General features: G+C 42.8%; 1 protein-coding gene across 2 annotated transcripts; it reads left to right on the plus strand.

The window, feature by feature from the left end:
• The first annotated feature begins 1,952 nt into the window (after positions 1–1,952).
• TMEM41B (transmembrane protein 41B) lies at positions 1,953–12,867 on the plus strand. 2 transcript variants are annotated; one of them, XM_066320768.1, is made up of 7 exons: positions 1,958–2,203; positions 3,938–4,055; positions 4,874–5,002; positions 6,614–6,707; positions 7,531–7,635; positions 9,437–9,575; positions 10,037–12,867. In XM_066320768.1, the coding sequence occupies exons 1-7, from the start codon at positions 2,116–2,118 to the stop codon at positions 10,204–10,206; spliced, it is 843 nt and encodes a 280-aa protein (XP_066176865.1). In that variant the 5' UTR covers positions 1,958–2,115; the 3' UTR covers positions 10,207–12,867. The 2 variants fall into 2 exon arrangements, with proteins under 2 accessions (XP_066176866.1, XP_066176865.1); XM_066320769.1 differs by lacking the exon at positions 7,531–7,635 and having other exon boundaries at positions 1,953–2,203.
• The last annotated feature ends 2,736 nt before the right edge of the window (positions 12,868–15,603 follow it).

Here is a 15,603-nt window from a genome sequence, read left to right on the forward strand (position 1 = left end):
AGGGTTTGAAAAAACAAAGGACTCCCTCATCTGGCATCAATGCCCAGAGCAGCAAGTTCATAGACCTAACCAGCTTCTCAGGGCACTAAATTCCTGAATTATCAATTGGGAATATTAAAAGAGGTAATTACATGATTTAATGAAACAATTTTAAAGAATTCGATTCTAAAAGAAATAAATTCAGAATAAATTATAGGTTCATGTGAAATCTGCTCATGATTTGAAGCTTTATGTGGAATCAGACCACAATTTATAGCTTGGATTATTTCCTGGCACTGGATTTGGCAGGGGCTGTACTTGTGTAATAGCACATTAGACTATTTAGATCTTAAATGAATCATCAACTTCCTGTAGACACTTGCACTGTAACGCCAGCGAGTTTTGCACACGTAGCAATAAAGCCACCCTTTTAAAAGCTCTGTTGTGTGCTGACCTACATCTTCCTCACGGCTTTGGAAAGATCTGTGTTCTCGGGAAATACAACTTGTAAATACCACTGCTATGAAACAACTGGTCTGCGTCCTGTATGAGCAATTTAAGAGCTTTTTAGTCATGACATAAAGGCAGAGCAATCAGACAAACGAGGCTGAAGTTAAATCTGAGTATCCAGCTCTCCCAGGAGAGTTTCCTTTCTAGAGGACCCTGAGGAAAGGTTGGAGGTTTATAAGCAGACACAGTTGGGAAAGAGGCAGGGGGGAACCACAGCAGCTCCATCAGCCAACCCATCTGCCCAGAGCCTTATGCAATGTGTGTTGTGCTCAGGGTTCCAGTGTTCCCCCTGGAGAGGTGTCCCTGTAACACTCTGTGCTGCCCGGGCACTTGGAAGGTTCAGGGATCTCCTGCTGCCAGAAGATTGCAGAGGAAAAGGTGCTTCGAGGTCACACTCGGCTTGAAGGCCACGGAATCTGCGAACACCGGGACATGCCCCTCTGGCTTTTCTGCGGGATTTCAAACGTTCCTACTGACGGGGACCGACGTGAGGAAAATCCCGGGGCTGACAGAGGAGTTCTCTTTCTTCCCCGCGGCAAATAACCTTTCTTTCCGAAGGAGAGGAACAAACACGATTGGGTTCCCCTCCTCCTGGAAGCCCGTCACTGCCCAGAGGCGCCGGGCGCTCCCGCCTCCCGCTCGCTGAGGGGACGTCCCGCTCCCTCGGGGATGTAAGGCCACTTCCGACGGGGTCATCCCGCTGCCCTGTGTGGATCGGCCCTGGAGTGTGTCCAGAGAAGGCAAACGAAGCTGGGGAGGGTCTGGAGCACAAGTCCTGTGGGGAGCGGCTGAGGGAGCTGGAGGTGCTTAGCCCGGAGGAAAAGAGGCTCAGGAGGGACCTTATCGCTCCGCTATTCCCGGAAAGGGGGCTGTAGCCAGGGAGGATTGGGCTCTTCTCCCAGGCAACCAGCGACAGGACAAGAGGACACAGACTATGGAACTTCCCCTGTGTGCCAGGAGAGGTTTAGGTTGGACATCGGGAGGAATTTGTTCACAGAAAAGGTGATTAGACGCAGGAACGGGCTGCCCGCGGCCGTGGTGGAGCCACCGTCCCTGGAGGCATTCAAGGACAGGACCTGGCATTCAGGGCCATGGTCTAGTTGACACGGCAGTGTTCGGTCATAGGTTGGACTCGATGATCTCAGAGGCCTTTCCCAACCGACGTGATCCTATGATTGATGTGATTTAGGTGAATTCTCCGCAGCCGGGGCCGAGGAGCCGGCATGGGACACCACTGCCCCGCACCGTATTTACCGCTAGTGAGCGCATCCCCGTTACCGTATATACACACGGGTACGCCCTAAAGCCGGCGTTACCGTATTCACCGCCACTAACCCGCCACCTCATTTCAAGGACGTGGAGCCCAACACGTGCTCCCGCACGCCACAGCAAAGCCGTAATGCCCCGAGAAAAGCGCATGCGCCGTGCGGCGGCGGGGGCGGGAGCGCGGCCGCGACCCGGTGGGGTGAGGAGAGGAGGAGCGGCAGGTCCCGCCTCCTTTTTCTTCTCCTCCTCCCGCCCGCGGCTCCCGGCGCTGCTGGTCCCGCCTCCTGCTCCCCGCGGCTCCCGGTGCCGCCGAGGCCTGCCCCGGCCCTGACTCGCCGGGCCCCGGGGCGTCGCGGAGCCATGGCGCAGCGAAGGGTGGCGGAGCGCGGGCCTTGCCAAACGGCGGCGGCGGCGGAGAGCGCCAGGCACCAGCGGCAGCTTCTGGAAGGTGCCGGGGACTCGGGGCGGCGGGAGCGGGGGTGACCTCGCCCTGGCATGGGACGGTGCCCGGAGCGGCTGTGGGTGGCTCTCGGGCACCGGCCCCGTCCCGCGCGGGCTCTGGGGCGGCCGGGCCCCTCACGGTGCGTGTGGGGTGAGGCGGCTCCCGCCCCGCGGGGCCAAAACGGGGCACCGGCCCCTTTCGCTTTTCCCCTGCGTGAGGGAACACGCGTGGTTTCGTGTCTCTGTGTGTGTGCGTGTTGTTCCACTACCGGCACGCCTGAAGTGTAGAAAGTGGAAGTGGCAGGAAGCGCAGTGGGCTGTGGGGTTTTTTGGCCCTATGAGTTGCTCATTTGTTTATCGTTTATTTTGCTGCTTGGAGAAGGTGTTGTCAGAATAACCACGGTTACGGTGCAGTGGAACAGGCTGCCGAGAGAGGGTGTGGAGTGTCCCTCACCGGCGGTACTCAAGAGCCGTGTGGATGCAGTCCTGCTCCATGAGCTCTGGGATGACCCTGCCTGAGTCGGGAGGCTGCACCGGCTGACCACTGTGTCCCTTCCAGCCTGACCGTCCTGTGCCTCTGTGGGTGTAACTGCTCGGTGGATGCTGCCTGTGGCCTCGGCTGACCCAGTGCACGCCTGTGGGGTCGCACTGACCTTAAGCCTAAAAAACCTTAAGGCCGATAAAATCGCCAGCTCGCCCAGCCGGCTCCGTGGGTTTCGTCATCCAGTCGCTGCATTTCACAATAGTGAGGTGTCAGCGTGACCCGCTCGAGTGTTGTGTGTTGGCATTGTAGTTGTGCCAGCGGCATCAGCGAGGGAAAACACAGCCTGGGCTCTTCGTGTGTTCTTCAGGTCACCCTGGGTGCGAACCTGGGTGAGCCTCAAGTGCCTGGGGAGAGAGTGGTTTAATACATGCACACATACACACCCAGCTGTGGATGCAGAGAGTACTTAGTGTTCATTTCAGTTTTAAATTCTTAACGTGTGTAGCTGCATTTGTGTTAATCAGTATATTGCACGATGTGGTAGTTTTGATAAAAATCTAAAATACAGAAGAGGCCTAAAATGTGATTTTGTCACTTACTGTGCTCCCATCACTTCCACTACACAAGGATTTAAAGGCTAATAAACACACACATATATCTCCACAGGAGTGTAAAATATGTGTAATTCCCAAGACTAGGAGCTGTGATCTTCATATCCCAGGCTGGTGTGTGTGTTTATCTAGGTTTCCTCCTAATGACTGTGTCTCACCTAACTGGCTGTGTCTGGTAGTCTTTCATTAGAAAGGGAAAAAACTCCAAAATCTGTTAATGAGCAGGTTTAAAGTTATGTTGTACATCCTGGATATTTAACTTCAAGTTAAATCTCTAGCTAATTAGACTGGCAGAAGATTTCTGGCAAAAAGGAAAACATATGTATGGCTTACGTTGTTTAGCTTTGTCTTTTCCCTTTACAAATGTATTTATTAATTGAGGCTTAAATTATCATGGATCATAGAAGGTGACTTCTGTGGGATGTTTGCCAGTATAAAAACTTCAAAGTTGTTTGAAAGCTCTCAGTGAATGTGAGCAATGTGTGTTGTTGAAAGCATTGGTAGGAAGATGTCCACAGAGTTTACTTTAATATTCCCTTAAAGGATAAGTTTGAAATCTATTGTTAGTTGTGAGGGATTGTTTGTTCTTGCTTTGTTTTGCTTGTGCTGGGGTCTTTTCCTAACTTTGTTTCATGTTTAATTTCAGGGAAAGCTCTTGCAGAAGGTGGATCAGCTCGGACATCACTTCTTATTTTAGTGTCCATCTTCTTATCAGCTGCTTTCCTTATGTTCCTGGTATATAAAAATTTCCCACAACTTAGTGAGTAAGTATGTTATGAAAGCTTAATTTATCAATTTATTTGCTTTTCAATCAGATTGTAGAGGAGCCTGCATGGGGATATGACATAAACTCAGAGAATTGTTCTTGATCTAAGGTTTCTGTTGCACAGTGGAGAGTGTTTTGAGGTGTTACCCCCAGCACATCATCAGTGGTAACTGACTCTGTTCTTAACCACCCAGTGCTTTGTTGGGATGGGAGGTGGGGCCCTGCTTGTCTGACAGCTTTCCTTTTCACTTTTAGTAGTTAATTTTCTGTCTGATTAACCTGCTGACAAGGTGGGTTTGCAATGGGCTGATACAGAGGAAGTGAAGACACTCCTGTGTGCTGCCCAGGGCTGCACCAGATTAAGGTGTAACATGAGATTTTGCCCTTAGAGCTTTATTTGTTTGTGAGGTAAAGTTCTGCCACTCCTGCTGCACTTCAACTGTTGTGACCCCAGCACTGAGGCAGCTGCAGTTGGTTTTGGCTGCTTTCACTTGCCAAGGTTTGGTTTGCACAATTTTTTCTTTTTGAGCAGTACTTGGTAAGAAAAAAAAAAAAAACACCTAGAAAAAAAGCACGATTGTACTGAAAAAAAAGCTTGCAAATATCTAAAATTGGGGATTTTCTAATATAAACCACAGTGTAAATATTAGGTGTTCATCTGAGAGCGTTATTACAATAATCATGGTTTGTTTGCTGAAGCTATAATTTGGTGATGTAGTGTATCTAATTATCTTTGTTTTCAGTAAGTAATTGTACTATGCTGTTTGTACTGTTTGATTACATTTTCATCATTCCTGCTTTTTTTTTCCTTTCCAGAGAAGAAAGAGAATGTATAAAGGTTCCTAGAGATATGGATGATGCAAAGGCCTTGGGAAAAGTCTTGTCCAAATACAAGGACACATTTTATGTTCAAGTGTTAGTGGCTTATTTTGCCACATATGTTTTGTATCCTTTTTCTGATATAAAGAGCAGTTTGGATGTAGTCATGCTTCTCTGAAAAGATAAATGAAAAATACAATTGATAAGTTCTTGGTCATGGGTGAAGTTTAACATACCTAGGAGTGTCTACAAAGAGATGCAAATATTTTAAAATCTTGGAAGTTTAAAAACATTTCTGTGTATGTTAGGCTGGATGTCTCTTTAGTGTTATAATAACTTTTGAAATAAAGTGGATTTTGAGGTAGAAATTACTTTTTTTTTTCTGAAGAAAACTGAGACCACGGCACTGCTCTTCCTTGAGACATTCAAAGTTCCACATAATTTATAATTTATAGAATATTTAGCAGTATTTCTGAAGGAAAGTATTTTGAGCCATCTTTTTTCTCTGCAATGCCCAAATTCACAAAATCAAATCTCTGTTTTCTTTTAGAGGAACAAATTTCTGAAGTACTTTCTGTCCAGAGGGACACAAAGGCTACCTATGTTCTGTGTTGACTTCTTTCTCCTGAGTGCTGAATATATTAATCAATCATTAAACACACTCTTAACTGGAACACTTAACTAAAGGTTAATAACGTCAAAGCTGCAGAAGAGGATGGTTTCACAGTTTTAATGCAGGAGGCTTTTGTAACTCAGGAGAGTCAGCACTGAGCACGCCATTGGAATTTATCCTTCGGCTCGTTCTTTCAAAGTATTCCACAAAAAGTATTGAATATTTCCCAAATTATAGATCCAGGAAGAAAATGAAAACATTATTTTATATATTAACAAGGAGTAGAATAAATCGGCTCTTTGTGCAGCTCTAGCAGTTCTAGCTGTGATGACCTTTACTGTCTCAGCAGCAGACTGTGATCAGTTTCCAGGCATGGTACAGTTTCCTCTGAACTTTGACATCACTTAGCAAAAGCTGCACTGGCTGTAATGCTCTCGGGAAGATTATTGGGGGTTTTAATACTATAGTCAATTCAACTTGAGTAAAATAGTGTGTAGGGGTTTTTTACTTGATAACTTTTCTATCCAAAGTGGGCAATGCATCATAATCTCAAGTATGCCCTAGCAAGCCTGAAGTCAACAACCTGCTTGCTTTTGCTGCAGAAACCTAATTTTTGCCTTTTAAAAAATTTCTGACTGAAGTTAGTGACCAGCTTTTGTAGTTAGTGATTACACCAAGCCTGTTTGTGAGGAAGTAGTAGCTGCCTTCATACATTTCAGTCTTCCATGAAACTTGTGCTTATGGGCTCAGACAGGCCTGTGAACCTTCGAGAGAATATCTGAAATTGCACATCTCTAGTCAACAGTGTAAAATCAGAAATATGTGTTTTCTGAAAGTCACAATAAATCCTCTGTGGCAGCTGTAGCACAGCTCAAGAGAAAAACGTTGTCAGCTTTTATTACTGAGTGACTTATTGTTTGTATGTGTAGTGCTGGATCCCCATCTCGTTGCTCTGTGCTTGAGCTTCTTGTGCTACTCCACAAAAGGTTATTTGAAGTGAGGATCTTGAGAAGCCCTGCCTATTTATGCTTTTTCAAACTGTAAAATGTATCCTGACTGCTTATAAAATTAACAAGTATGTAACTTTTTAGAAATGTGTTTTTCCTTAACTAAGATGCATCCAGCTTGCAAACATTTGCTATTCCTGGGTCTATATTTCTCAGTATCCTGTCAGGGTTTCTTTATCCCTTTCCACTGGCCTTATTTCTTGTTTGTTTGGTAAGTATGGAAAATAGTGAGGGCAGATATTTCTTTCTCTCCATTTGGAATACAACCAAGCATCTGAGCAGCTTCCTGTTGAAAATGATCAGTCTGAAACTGGCATATACTTCAGTTTCTGATGAACTATTGAGTTCTTGCTCAGCTCTGCTGCAAGAATGGCATTACCCACAAAATTCACTGGGGATCCAAAGCACTGAGCTGTTTCTCCAGGTTTTCTTAATAATCAAGACATTAGAGTGTGAATCGGCCAGAGTTTCCTGAACTTTAAATTTGTTTAGCATCTGGCAGAACCCAGTTGTAATTTCACAATACAATTACACAGTGGTTTTATTATCACACTGTGAAATATATCTGTTTTTTAACTGGCTTAAATATGCAAGAAGCTTAGTTTAAGATTTGAAATGTATGTTATCAACAAGCTTTAAAATATATAATGGGCAAAAGGTGCAATCATAATGAGCCTTAGTATTGAAAAGATAGTTCGGTTTTCATGTTTGAATTTCTTTAATGGCATCATGCCTCTTATTTGCAAAGCTTTCACTGTTCAAAGTCTTAAAACTGCAGAAGCACTCAATATTAACTGATAAGTAATCAATGTTGTCTGCTTTGAGTGTTGAGATTGATCGAAATGCCTTGGAAATAAGCTCTCTTGGGTCAACAACATTCTTAGGGAGTGTGTACATACTGCTGGAGGAGAGCCCTAATGGAGGGCTGCATAGAAACCTGCTCTAGCCAGGCAGTGTAGTTATGAGGGACACAAGGCTGACATTAATTACAGTTTCTGCTCATTGGTTGTCTGTTTGGGATTTTTTTTTCCCAGTGCTCAGGACTTGGAGCTTCATTTTGCTATATGCTGTCATACCTAGTGGGACGTCCTGTTGTGTACAGATATTTAACAGAAAAAGCAGTAAAATGGTCAGAACAGGTAAGGTTTCTAGAGCTGCTGGAACTTATGGTACAAAATGTGTCATGGAATAGCATGGAAAACTAGAAGGTCTTGTGCTCATGTATCCAGTGATAGAGAAGGGATTCTGGAAGTATGCCTGATTTTATGGTATTTCCCATGAGACAGTTGTTCTTATCTAGGAAGAGTTTGCAACTGATCACTCCCCTGGGTTTATTTAGTGTCAGTAGGAAACCTCTCCAGCTTCAGGTAATTTCAAGTAATTTGTCTCTAAGCATTAGCACTAATAAAAGCTGGGTTTGTATTTTTGTGTTGGAGGGAGGAGGAGATTGGTGGAACCTGTAGCTGTATGTCTGATTGAAAAACCTTAATTTGAACATGTTATTGTAGTTGGAGCATTTAGAAACATTTTCTTACAGTATCTGGTAACACTAGTTTCAGCAAGTCTTGATTGTGACATGAACCTAAAGGTTTTGCAGTACAGAAATACAGTGTGAGTTGTACTTGACTTTATGTGTCTTTCTTTGATACTCTGAAACATTTAAAAAATATTCATTTTTTGCAAGTATGAAGCACATGTACTCTGTTCAAGATTTTTTTGTATCACATAAAAATGCTTTCAACCTGTTCCTCATTAGATAAGATATGGAGCTGTGTCTGGCACATTTGACCTTGTTAGATTATACAGTACCATTTTGACTCTTGACCCAAGTAAATCTTAACGTTGCAGTATAATCTTGAGGCTATTCTGAGTAGCAAATGGTTGCTATTGCCATTCGTAGAACTGAACATGTGATTTAAAACTGCATGTGCAGCTCATATCTCACTGTTTCCAGGTTAATTGGACTCTATCATGCTTATCATGCTTGCATATTGAGGTTAAGACATTTTATATGCAGCATTAATCAATGTTTAAGTATTGTCCTTCAGTAAAGTTCAAAAACCCCATGGTGCTGATTTTGATGTTACGATAAAATCTAAATTTGGCTAAAGCTGAAAACCAGGGTTGTGACTGGGGTGAGCTGCCCCATGTGAGATTTCAGGTGGAATTACAATCAGTCCAGGTTTGCTTTCAGCTGTTGGAGGCTTAAGCTTAGTGCAGGTGTGGCAGGATAGGCCAGAATTGTGGATGCTTGGCTGTCCCTGCAGCTTGGCTCGGGTTACACTTGTGTGGAAGGGCTGATGTGCTAGAGACAGGCTGGAAGGAGAAGAGGCTTTGTTGTGGCATTGGTGTGAGGAGCTGGGCCAGACCCGAGAACATAATTAAGATGTGAGTGAAGTTGGAGTTGTTGCTGCTGGGTAAATGTTAATGCTGGGCACACTCGCCTCTGGGGAGACAGGCTTTGGGACTGTGCTGGGAGCAGCCACCTGTGGAATTCAGAGCCCTGACCTGGCCGAGCTTCCAAGTGAGGAATGTAGCTGTGTTTCAAGCTGGGTCACAAGTTAGGTCAGCATGGGTTGAGGAACAAACTTCATTGCCAGTTGCCTCAAAAGCTTTGGGAATGGGCTGACAGGCAGTGGTGACTGGGCTGTGGCTCTGCCTATGACTCTGCTGCCTGAGTTGGCTGAGTCAGTCAGACACATCACCGCTGCTCTGCCACACTGAATCAGCTCTTCCCAGGCTGATCTCAGTGCTATTTAACAGGTGATTGGCTGGCCACTCTTCCCCACATCACACATTTTTAACTGATTTTTATGTTGGCAACATGTAAATGTCTACAAAAGATGGGGGGGAAAAACTCTTTAAAACTTTATGGTTGTGTATTTTCAAGGCAGGGATTTTTTTTTTAACCAAATATTTGTTTTGGTTTTGTTTTGGCAGGTTGAACGCCATAGAGAACATCTCATTAACTACATAATATTTTTGAGAATAACACCTTTCCTCCCCAACTGGTTTATCAATATCACATCTCCTGTAATCAACGTGCCATTGAAAGTGTTCTTCATTGGCACTTTCCTAGGTAAGAGCTGTGGCTAGTGAGCCACAGTTTGGGGTGGCTAGAAGAAGGGGTATACACTACAGCTTTTTTAATTGGCATATTTTTGCACATACTTATAAATCCAATTAGGAAACAATTCAGTATTTTTTCCTTTACAAACTTCATGAAAAAGTTAATTATTTTTCCTTTATGAAAAATGAGTTTATAAAGAGAGAACTTGAAATCTGCAGAGTTTAAAGAGCAGAGATTATTTGCTTAGTCTCCTGTATTTGAATTTGCATTAAAAATATAAAGAATGGCTTAAGAGTAGTACTTTGGATAAAAGTTTTTTTAATCTTTGAATTCTGTATTTGCATCCCTCTTTTTTAAAAAAAGTACAAGACAACAAAATCTCAACATTCTGGTGTTAAAATTTGGATGACTAATTTTAAAGGGTTTTTTTAACCCTAACAAGGTGTTTTTTCATCCTTTCCTTGCTCCAGGTGTAGCACCACCGTCTTTTGTAGCCATTAAGGCAGGAACAACGCTGTACCAGCTTACAACAGCAGGGGAAGCTGTTTCCTGGAACTCTGTTTTTGTTCTCATGATTCTAGCCATCCTCTCCATCCTACCAGCTCTCTTCCAGAAGAAACTGAAGCAGAAGTTTGAATAAGGATCAAACTGGACCAGAATTTCCCATACTTCATCTCAGGATCAGCACTTCTGATATTTGTATATTTGCTTTTCTATTGGATCTTAAGCAGTTGAAGGGGAGGCTTGTGATTGATAAGAATGTCTTTCAATGAACACATGGCCTTAAACTGAAGGAAATGTGTTCAGAAATGTACTGCATATAGTTTTGTAACCGAACTCCAGTGTTTTACTTTGGGAGGGGGTGTGTGTGGCCCTCAGGATGAGGGACTTGAGAACACATATGTAACATTTTGCTCTACTTACACGTAGAGCAAAAACGGTGATGTAGACACAAATGACAGGTGATGCTTTCTAACACTTGCAGGAAAAAACCCTGAACTATTCAGTCCAACTTTGTACCATTCTCTGTAGGCTTGCATGTGATCTGGTCTGAGTGCATTTCTCACTAACAATATTTCCCTTCTTTTTGGCCTTGGGGAGTTTCAAAATAATATAACGGTGCTCACTCGGAAACAAAGGTTCTTTGCAGTACTTCAGTACAATGTTATTCTCATCCTTGTTTACTTCTATTTATTAGTGCTGTATTTATGGAATTAAATACTTTAACCTCCATCTGCTTTACTTACTGGATTAACAAAGGCAAAGTGTCACATCATTCCCTCTTGGTCCCTGTAAAGTTTTATTCTGGGAGCGGAAATAGGAAGGGAGGAAGCAGCTTAGAATTCTTATCTTGGCTAGCTGATGATTTTTAAGTTCTAATTTTCGGGTTTTTTTAATGTTAATTATTTTGCCAATATTTCACTTGCATAGATTTATCCTGCCAGCTTAAGAAAGTGATGATATGATTACATAAAACTTGCAGTTCTCAAGTGATTTAAAAACGCTTAAGCAGTGTAATACTACCACTTCTCAAGCAATATGTAAGGAGTATAAAATTTCTCATTGCAGCTTGATTAGCTAAAAGAAATGTCAGGTACACAAAGTGGTGCAGTTCCTGTCAAACAGCGGATCCCAAATAATGTTCAGAGCACCATGGACGAGCAGGCTTGTGTCGGTGTATGTGAAAATGGGGGTTCATTGTCTGCCAAGGCAGTGACTGGCAACGGGCAGCCAGCCATGGCTCACCTTCAGTAGCAGTCTCTGTGTTCTCTCAGTAAGGTCCGAGATACCTCCCCCTGTGCTTCCTGCTGTGCTAGTTTGTTGTGTTGTCAGTGGAGCCCCATCAAACATGGCCCTGCTCAGTGAGGAACTGGGGAGCACTGACTGAAACCACTGCTGCCCACGTGGTTTGAGCTGATGCCCCTGCAGTGTCCTGCTGAACAGGGGCTCAGCACATGTGCCCCAGTTCCAGGGTTTATTAGTCTGTGTCCTCGTGTTAACTCATCATCATATCACAGATCTTCGAGATACAAGAGAGCAGTTCATGAATGTGATAATGTAAAAGGTATTGATTGGTACCTTTAAAGGGTTTATTCATTTTTGTAACATAATGTTAATTGACTGCTTTGTTTCATCACAGTATTACTTGTAAATATATAGTAAATATTATTGATACGCCATTTGTCTTTTATTTAAATCCAGGCTGCACAGTAAATGATATTTTTTACATAAGTTTATAAAGGAGTTTATATCAGTTCTGTTTGCAAGTTTATTGTAGGATCATTCAGCTTCAGCAATTCTTCTGTTTTTTAGAATTTACTCTAAAAGTGTACTTTGGCATTTAAAACTAAACAGGGATTACTTTTATTGCTGCCATTCTAATCTCCAGAGCTCCTCTACCCAGGGGATTTTTTCCATAGTAAACTTGGATGTGAATTGATCCATGTGAGCAAGTGTCCCCCAGACTACTGAGTGTGAAGTTGCTGTAGATTTACAGCCTGCTTTTCTGCAGAGTTAACTTTTCATGCAGATGAACTCTCAGAATAAATTACCTACTACTTACTATCCAAAGGCTTTTCTCAAAATTTATCTCAATTCCTGGTCAGTGACAGAAGCTGTTGTAAAATCCCCCCCATGCTGTGTGAAGCCAATATTTTGGTGGAACCTTGTCAACTAAAGAAGGAGCTGAGCTCTCTTTCAATCTAAGGTGACTTGTGCTATCACTTGACATTTTCACTGAGTTCTGTCTCACTATGGAGACGGGATCAGGCTTTGTTGCTGAAAACCTGTTGTGTTTCAGCCACAGGACTGGCCTCCCATCACAACAACTAAAAGCCTTAAGACCTTAAAAATATTCAAAATAGGGTTCTTTACTTTTTCAAAACCTTAGCATTTTTTTAACCCATCCCTTCTGTGTTTATCTTCAGCTGCCAGCAGCCTGAGGTGCTTTCCTATGCTGTGAGGACTTCTGAGGTTGTGCAGGGTAAGGCAGGCCTTGTGGAAAGCAGAAAAAGCACTGTGCTGTGGGGTACTGTACTAGCCTACTCTTTGCTTTAGGGAATCCAGCAGGTGATCCAAGAGATAGCCATAACATTCTGACAGAGAAACAGTGGCTACCATGAAGCAAACCAGGACATCAGAAAGATGTAGCTTGGTTTTTTTAATTGCAAGGGATTTTGAGCTGTTAGGTGACCTGTTTTATCTTTTGGAATTTTTTTTTTTTTTTTTGTAATACCTGCATGACATCATTACCAAGTGTCTCTTGCCATTTGATAATAAAGCTGTTATATAAAATCTGAAACACTGTATTTTTCAAGTCTAATGAAGTGTGCTGAACTTCCCATTAAGTCTAATTTTTTTATTAACCTGTTTAAAAGCGGTGAGTTCTAATGGTGCTTTTAGTCATTGATTAAAAATTAAAATTGAGCTGATGACATCTGTAGATGAGATTAATTCTGTTTCTACCTTTATTTCTAAATAAGTAGGTAAACTTGATTCCTTTTATCTCTGAAATTAATTTTTCATATACAGCAGTAAGTTTGAAAAGTAAGTTTAGCTTGCACTGGAAGGCAAGTGGGCCTAACTTCTGTCTCTTCAAATACATCTGTTTGCATAAAGTGCCTCTTTTTGCATTAATTTCTGATAGAAGACCCCTGTGCCAAAATTACTTCAGTTTCATTCACCTTCCCTTAATATTCTGTCAAAGCCAGTTTATGAAATGCTTTTATTGCCTTGTATATAGAAAACTTGCTGAAAGGGTAAAACATAAGAAGTAAAAGCCAAAAATAAGGAGCTTTTGTTAGTGAATGATGCTGTTATACAAGGTCAAAACGTTCCTTGTTTTTAGGCTGCTGAAGACTTCTGTGTGTTTCTGACAATTTTTGTCATGTGTAATTTCCTTCTGTCACAGTGTGGGGTTTGGGAACCCTATAGTTTAGTATGGAAGTGCTAAGAGGGAGATGGAAAAAGGTTTTGACAGGAAAGCAGGATCCAGAGCAACTTTTAGAAATTTCCATCGAAGAGAAGTAAACACTCCAACTATTTTTATGACCAATTGATGTCTTGCAATGACAGACATTTATAACTCTCAGCTGGTGGCTTTATAGCTCCAAAAGCTTCAGCTTTTGTCACCCAAACTGAAAGAAGTTACAGCCTTTTAGTACTGGCAATTGATATAAATAATGGCATGATGTATTTACTAACATACCATAACTCCCAGTTCTTAAAAATGCTCCACCCTAGTGTGATAATTCCCATTTCCTTGTTTCATAGTACACAAGGAAGAATCTGGGTCTGGATTACAAAAGCTCAGTTAGTGACTGGTGTATATGTGAGAAGTCTCATAAAAGCTCCTTTCTGTAGATAGTCTTCCAAACACAGAGGATTCTGCTCCTGTGCAGCTGTGGGACTTCAGGAGTCTCTTCATAGTCTTAAAAGGTTCATAGGCCCTCAAGAGGGCTGGGAATGCTTCAGTGGGAAACAGCTTTTAAAATTCTGCCTCAGAATTTGGGTCTAATATAACACTCACAACTCCTGATTTTTAGTTAACAACCTAGCCTTGAGGAGTTGTATCTAAAACCTGGAATTTGCAGTGTTTACTGTACTTGGAAGAATTCCATGTCATGGAGAAGTATTCTGAGCAGATCACTAAATCATTCTATGTTTGACTTTTTGTTCTTGTGACTGTGAGAATGATAAACTCCCAGTCAACCTTGAACTTGTGCAGGATTTGTTTCTTCAGCTAGATCTCTCTAAGTCTATGGAGCAGCTGGCAAATATTGTCCCAGTTTTCCAGAAGGGCAGGAAGGATGACTGTGCAAGCTACAGGCTTGTCAGTCTCTGCTCAATACCCCATAAAATCATGGAGAAGATTCAGTAAAGCTTTTGATACCAGCTCTCACAGTATCCCTCTGGACAAAATGGCCAGCACTCAGTTGGGTAAACACCTCATGTGACAGGTGAGTGGCTCACGGGTCAGGCACAAAGCCTTGTACTGAATGGGGTGACATCACCAGTGGCTCCTGTCACTAATGAGGGTTCCATCCTTGGCCCTATTCTCTTCAACATCTTCATTAATGACTTGGATGCAGGACTGAAGGAATACTAAGTAAGGACTGGAAGGAGCACTAAGTAAGTTTGCTGACTGTATTAAATTGGGAGGAGCTGTAGATTCCCTTGAGGGCAGATGCCCTGCAGAGAGACCATGACAAGGACTGGGCAATCACCGACCATACAAAGTTTAATAAAGACAAGAGCTGGTTTCTGCACATTCCTATGGAGCAACTCTGGCTGTACGGAGACTGGGGAGTGAGATGCTGGAGAGCAGCACTGTGGAAAGGGACCTGGGGCTCCTAGTTGATGGTAAATTGAGAATCAGTCCGTGGTGTGGGCTCCTGCAGCTGGGGAGAGGAGGGACAGTGCTGCAAGGGAGTTTAGGAAATGTTCTACACCCTGAAGTGTCAGTTCTGCTCTGAGCTAAGCCCTGACGTGTGAGGATCTGTGTGTTGGGTCATCCAGTGTGCAGACTCTATTCCACAAGTCTCTTGTGGAGGTGTCACACCAAACACGTGGTCAGTAAGTTGCTGCCAGATTCAAGTGTCTGGTTTTGCAGACTGGAGAGGATTGTTTAATGGTAAGATTGGATTTTTGTTTTCTTAAAGAATCCAGGGTAAATATCTTAATCAGAGTCATTAGAAGACACATACAATCAACACCCTGACAACTGGAGCAATTTGTTTGTGCTTTGAGCTCTGTTATTTTTCAAAGCTTAGCTCATTTTGGGAAATAGCTGCCCTGAAAAAAAAATACCCCATTTCAGACTTCTTCAATTCTCTGAGCAATGTTGAATGGAACTGTAATTTGCTGTTATGTTTTCCTTATTGCTTCTCCCAATAATCTTGACTGGGATTGCTGGCACAGTAAATCTGAATTAGGTAGTGTGAGGAACACTCAAGATATCTTCGCATCAAGTTCTGTCCTTCACTATTCTAAAGACAGCATTCTCTTTGACTTAAGGTTTGAGCTTGAAAATACAAGT

Source organism: Sylvia atricapilla, chromosome 6, assembly GCF_009819655.1.
Source record: "Sylvia atricapilla isolate bSylAtr1 chromosome 6, bSylAtr1.pri, whole genome shotgun sequence".
Classification (NCBI taxonomy): domain Eukaryota; kingdom Metazoa; phylum Chordata; class Aves; order Passeriformes; family Sylviidae; genus Sylvia; species Sylvia atricapilla.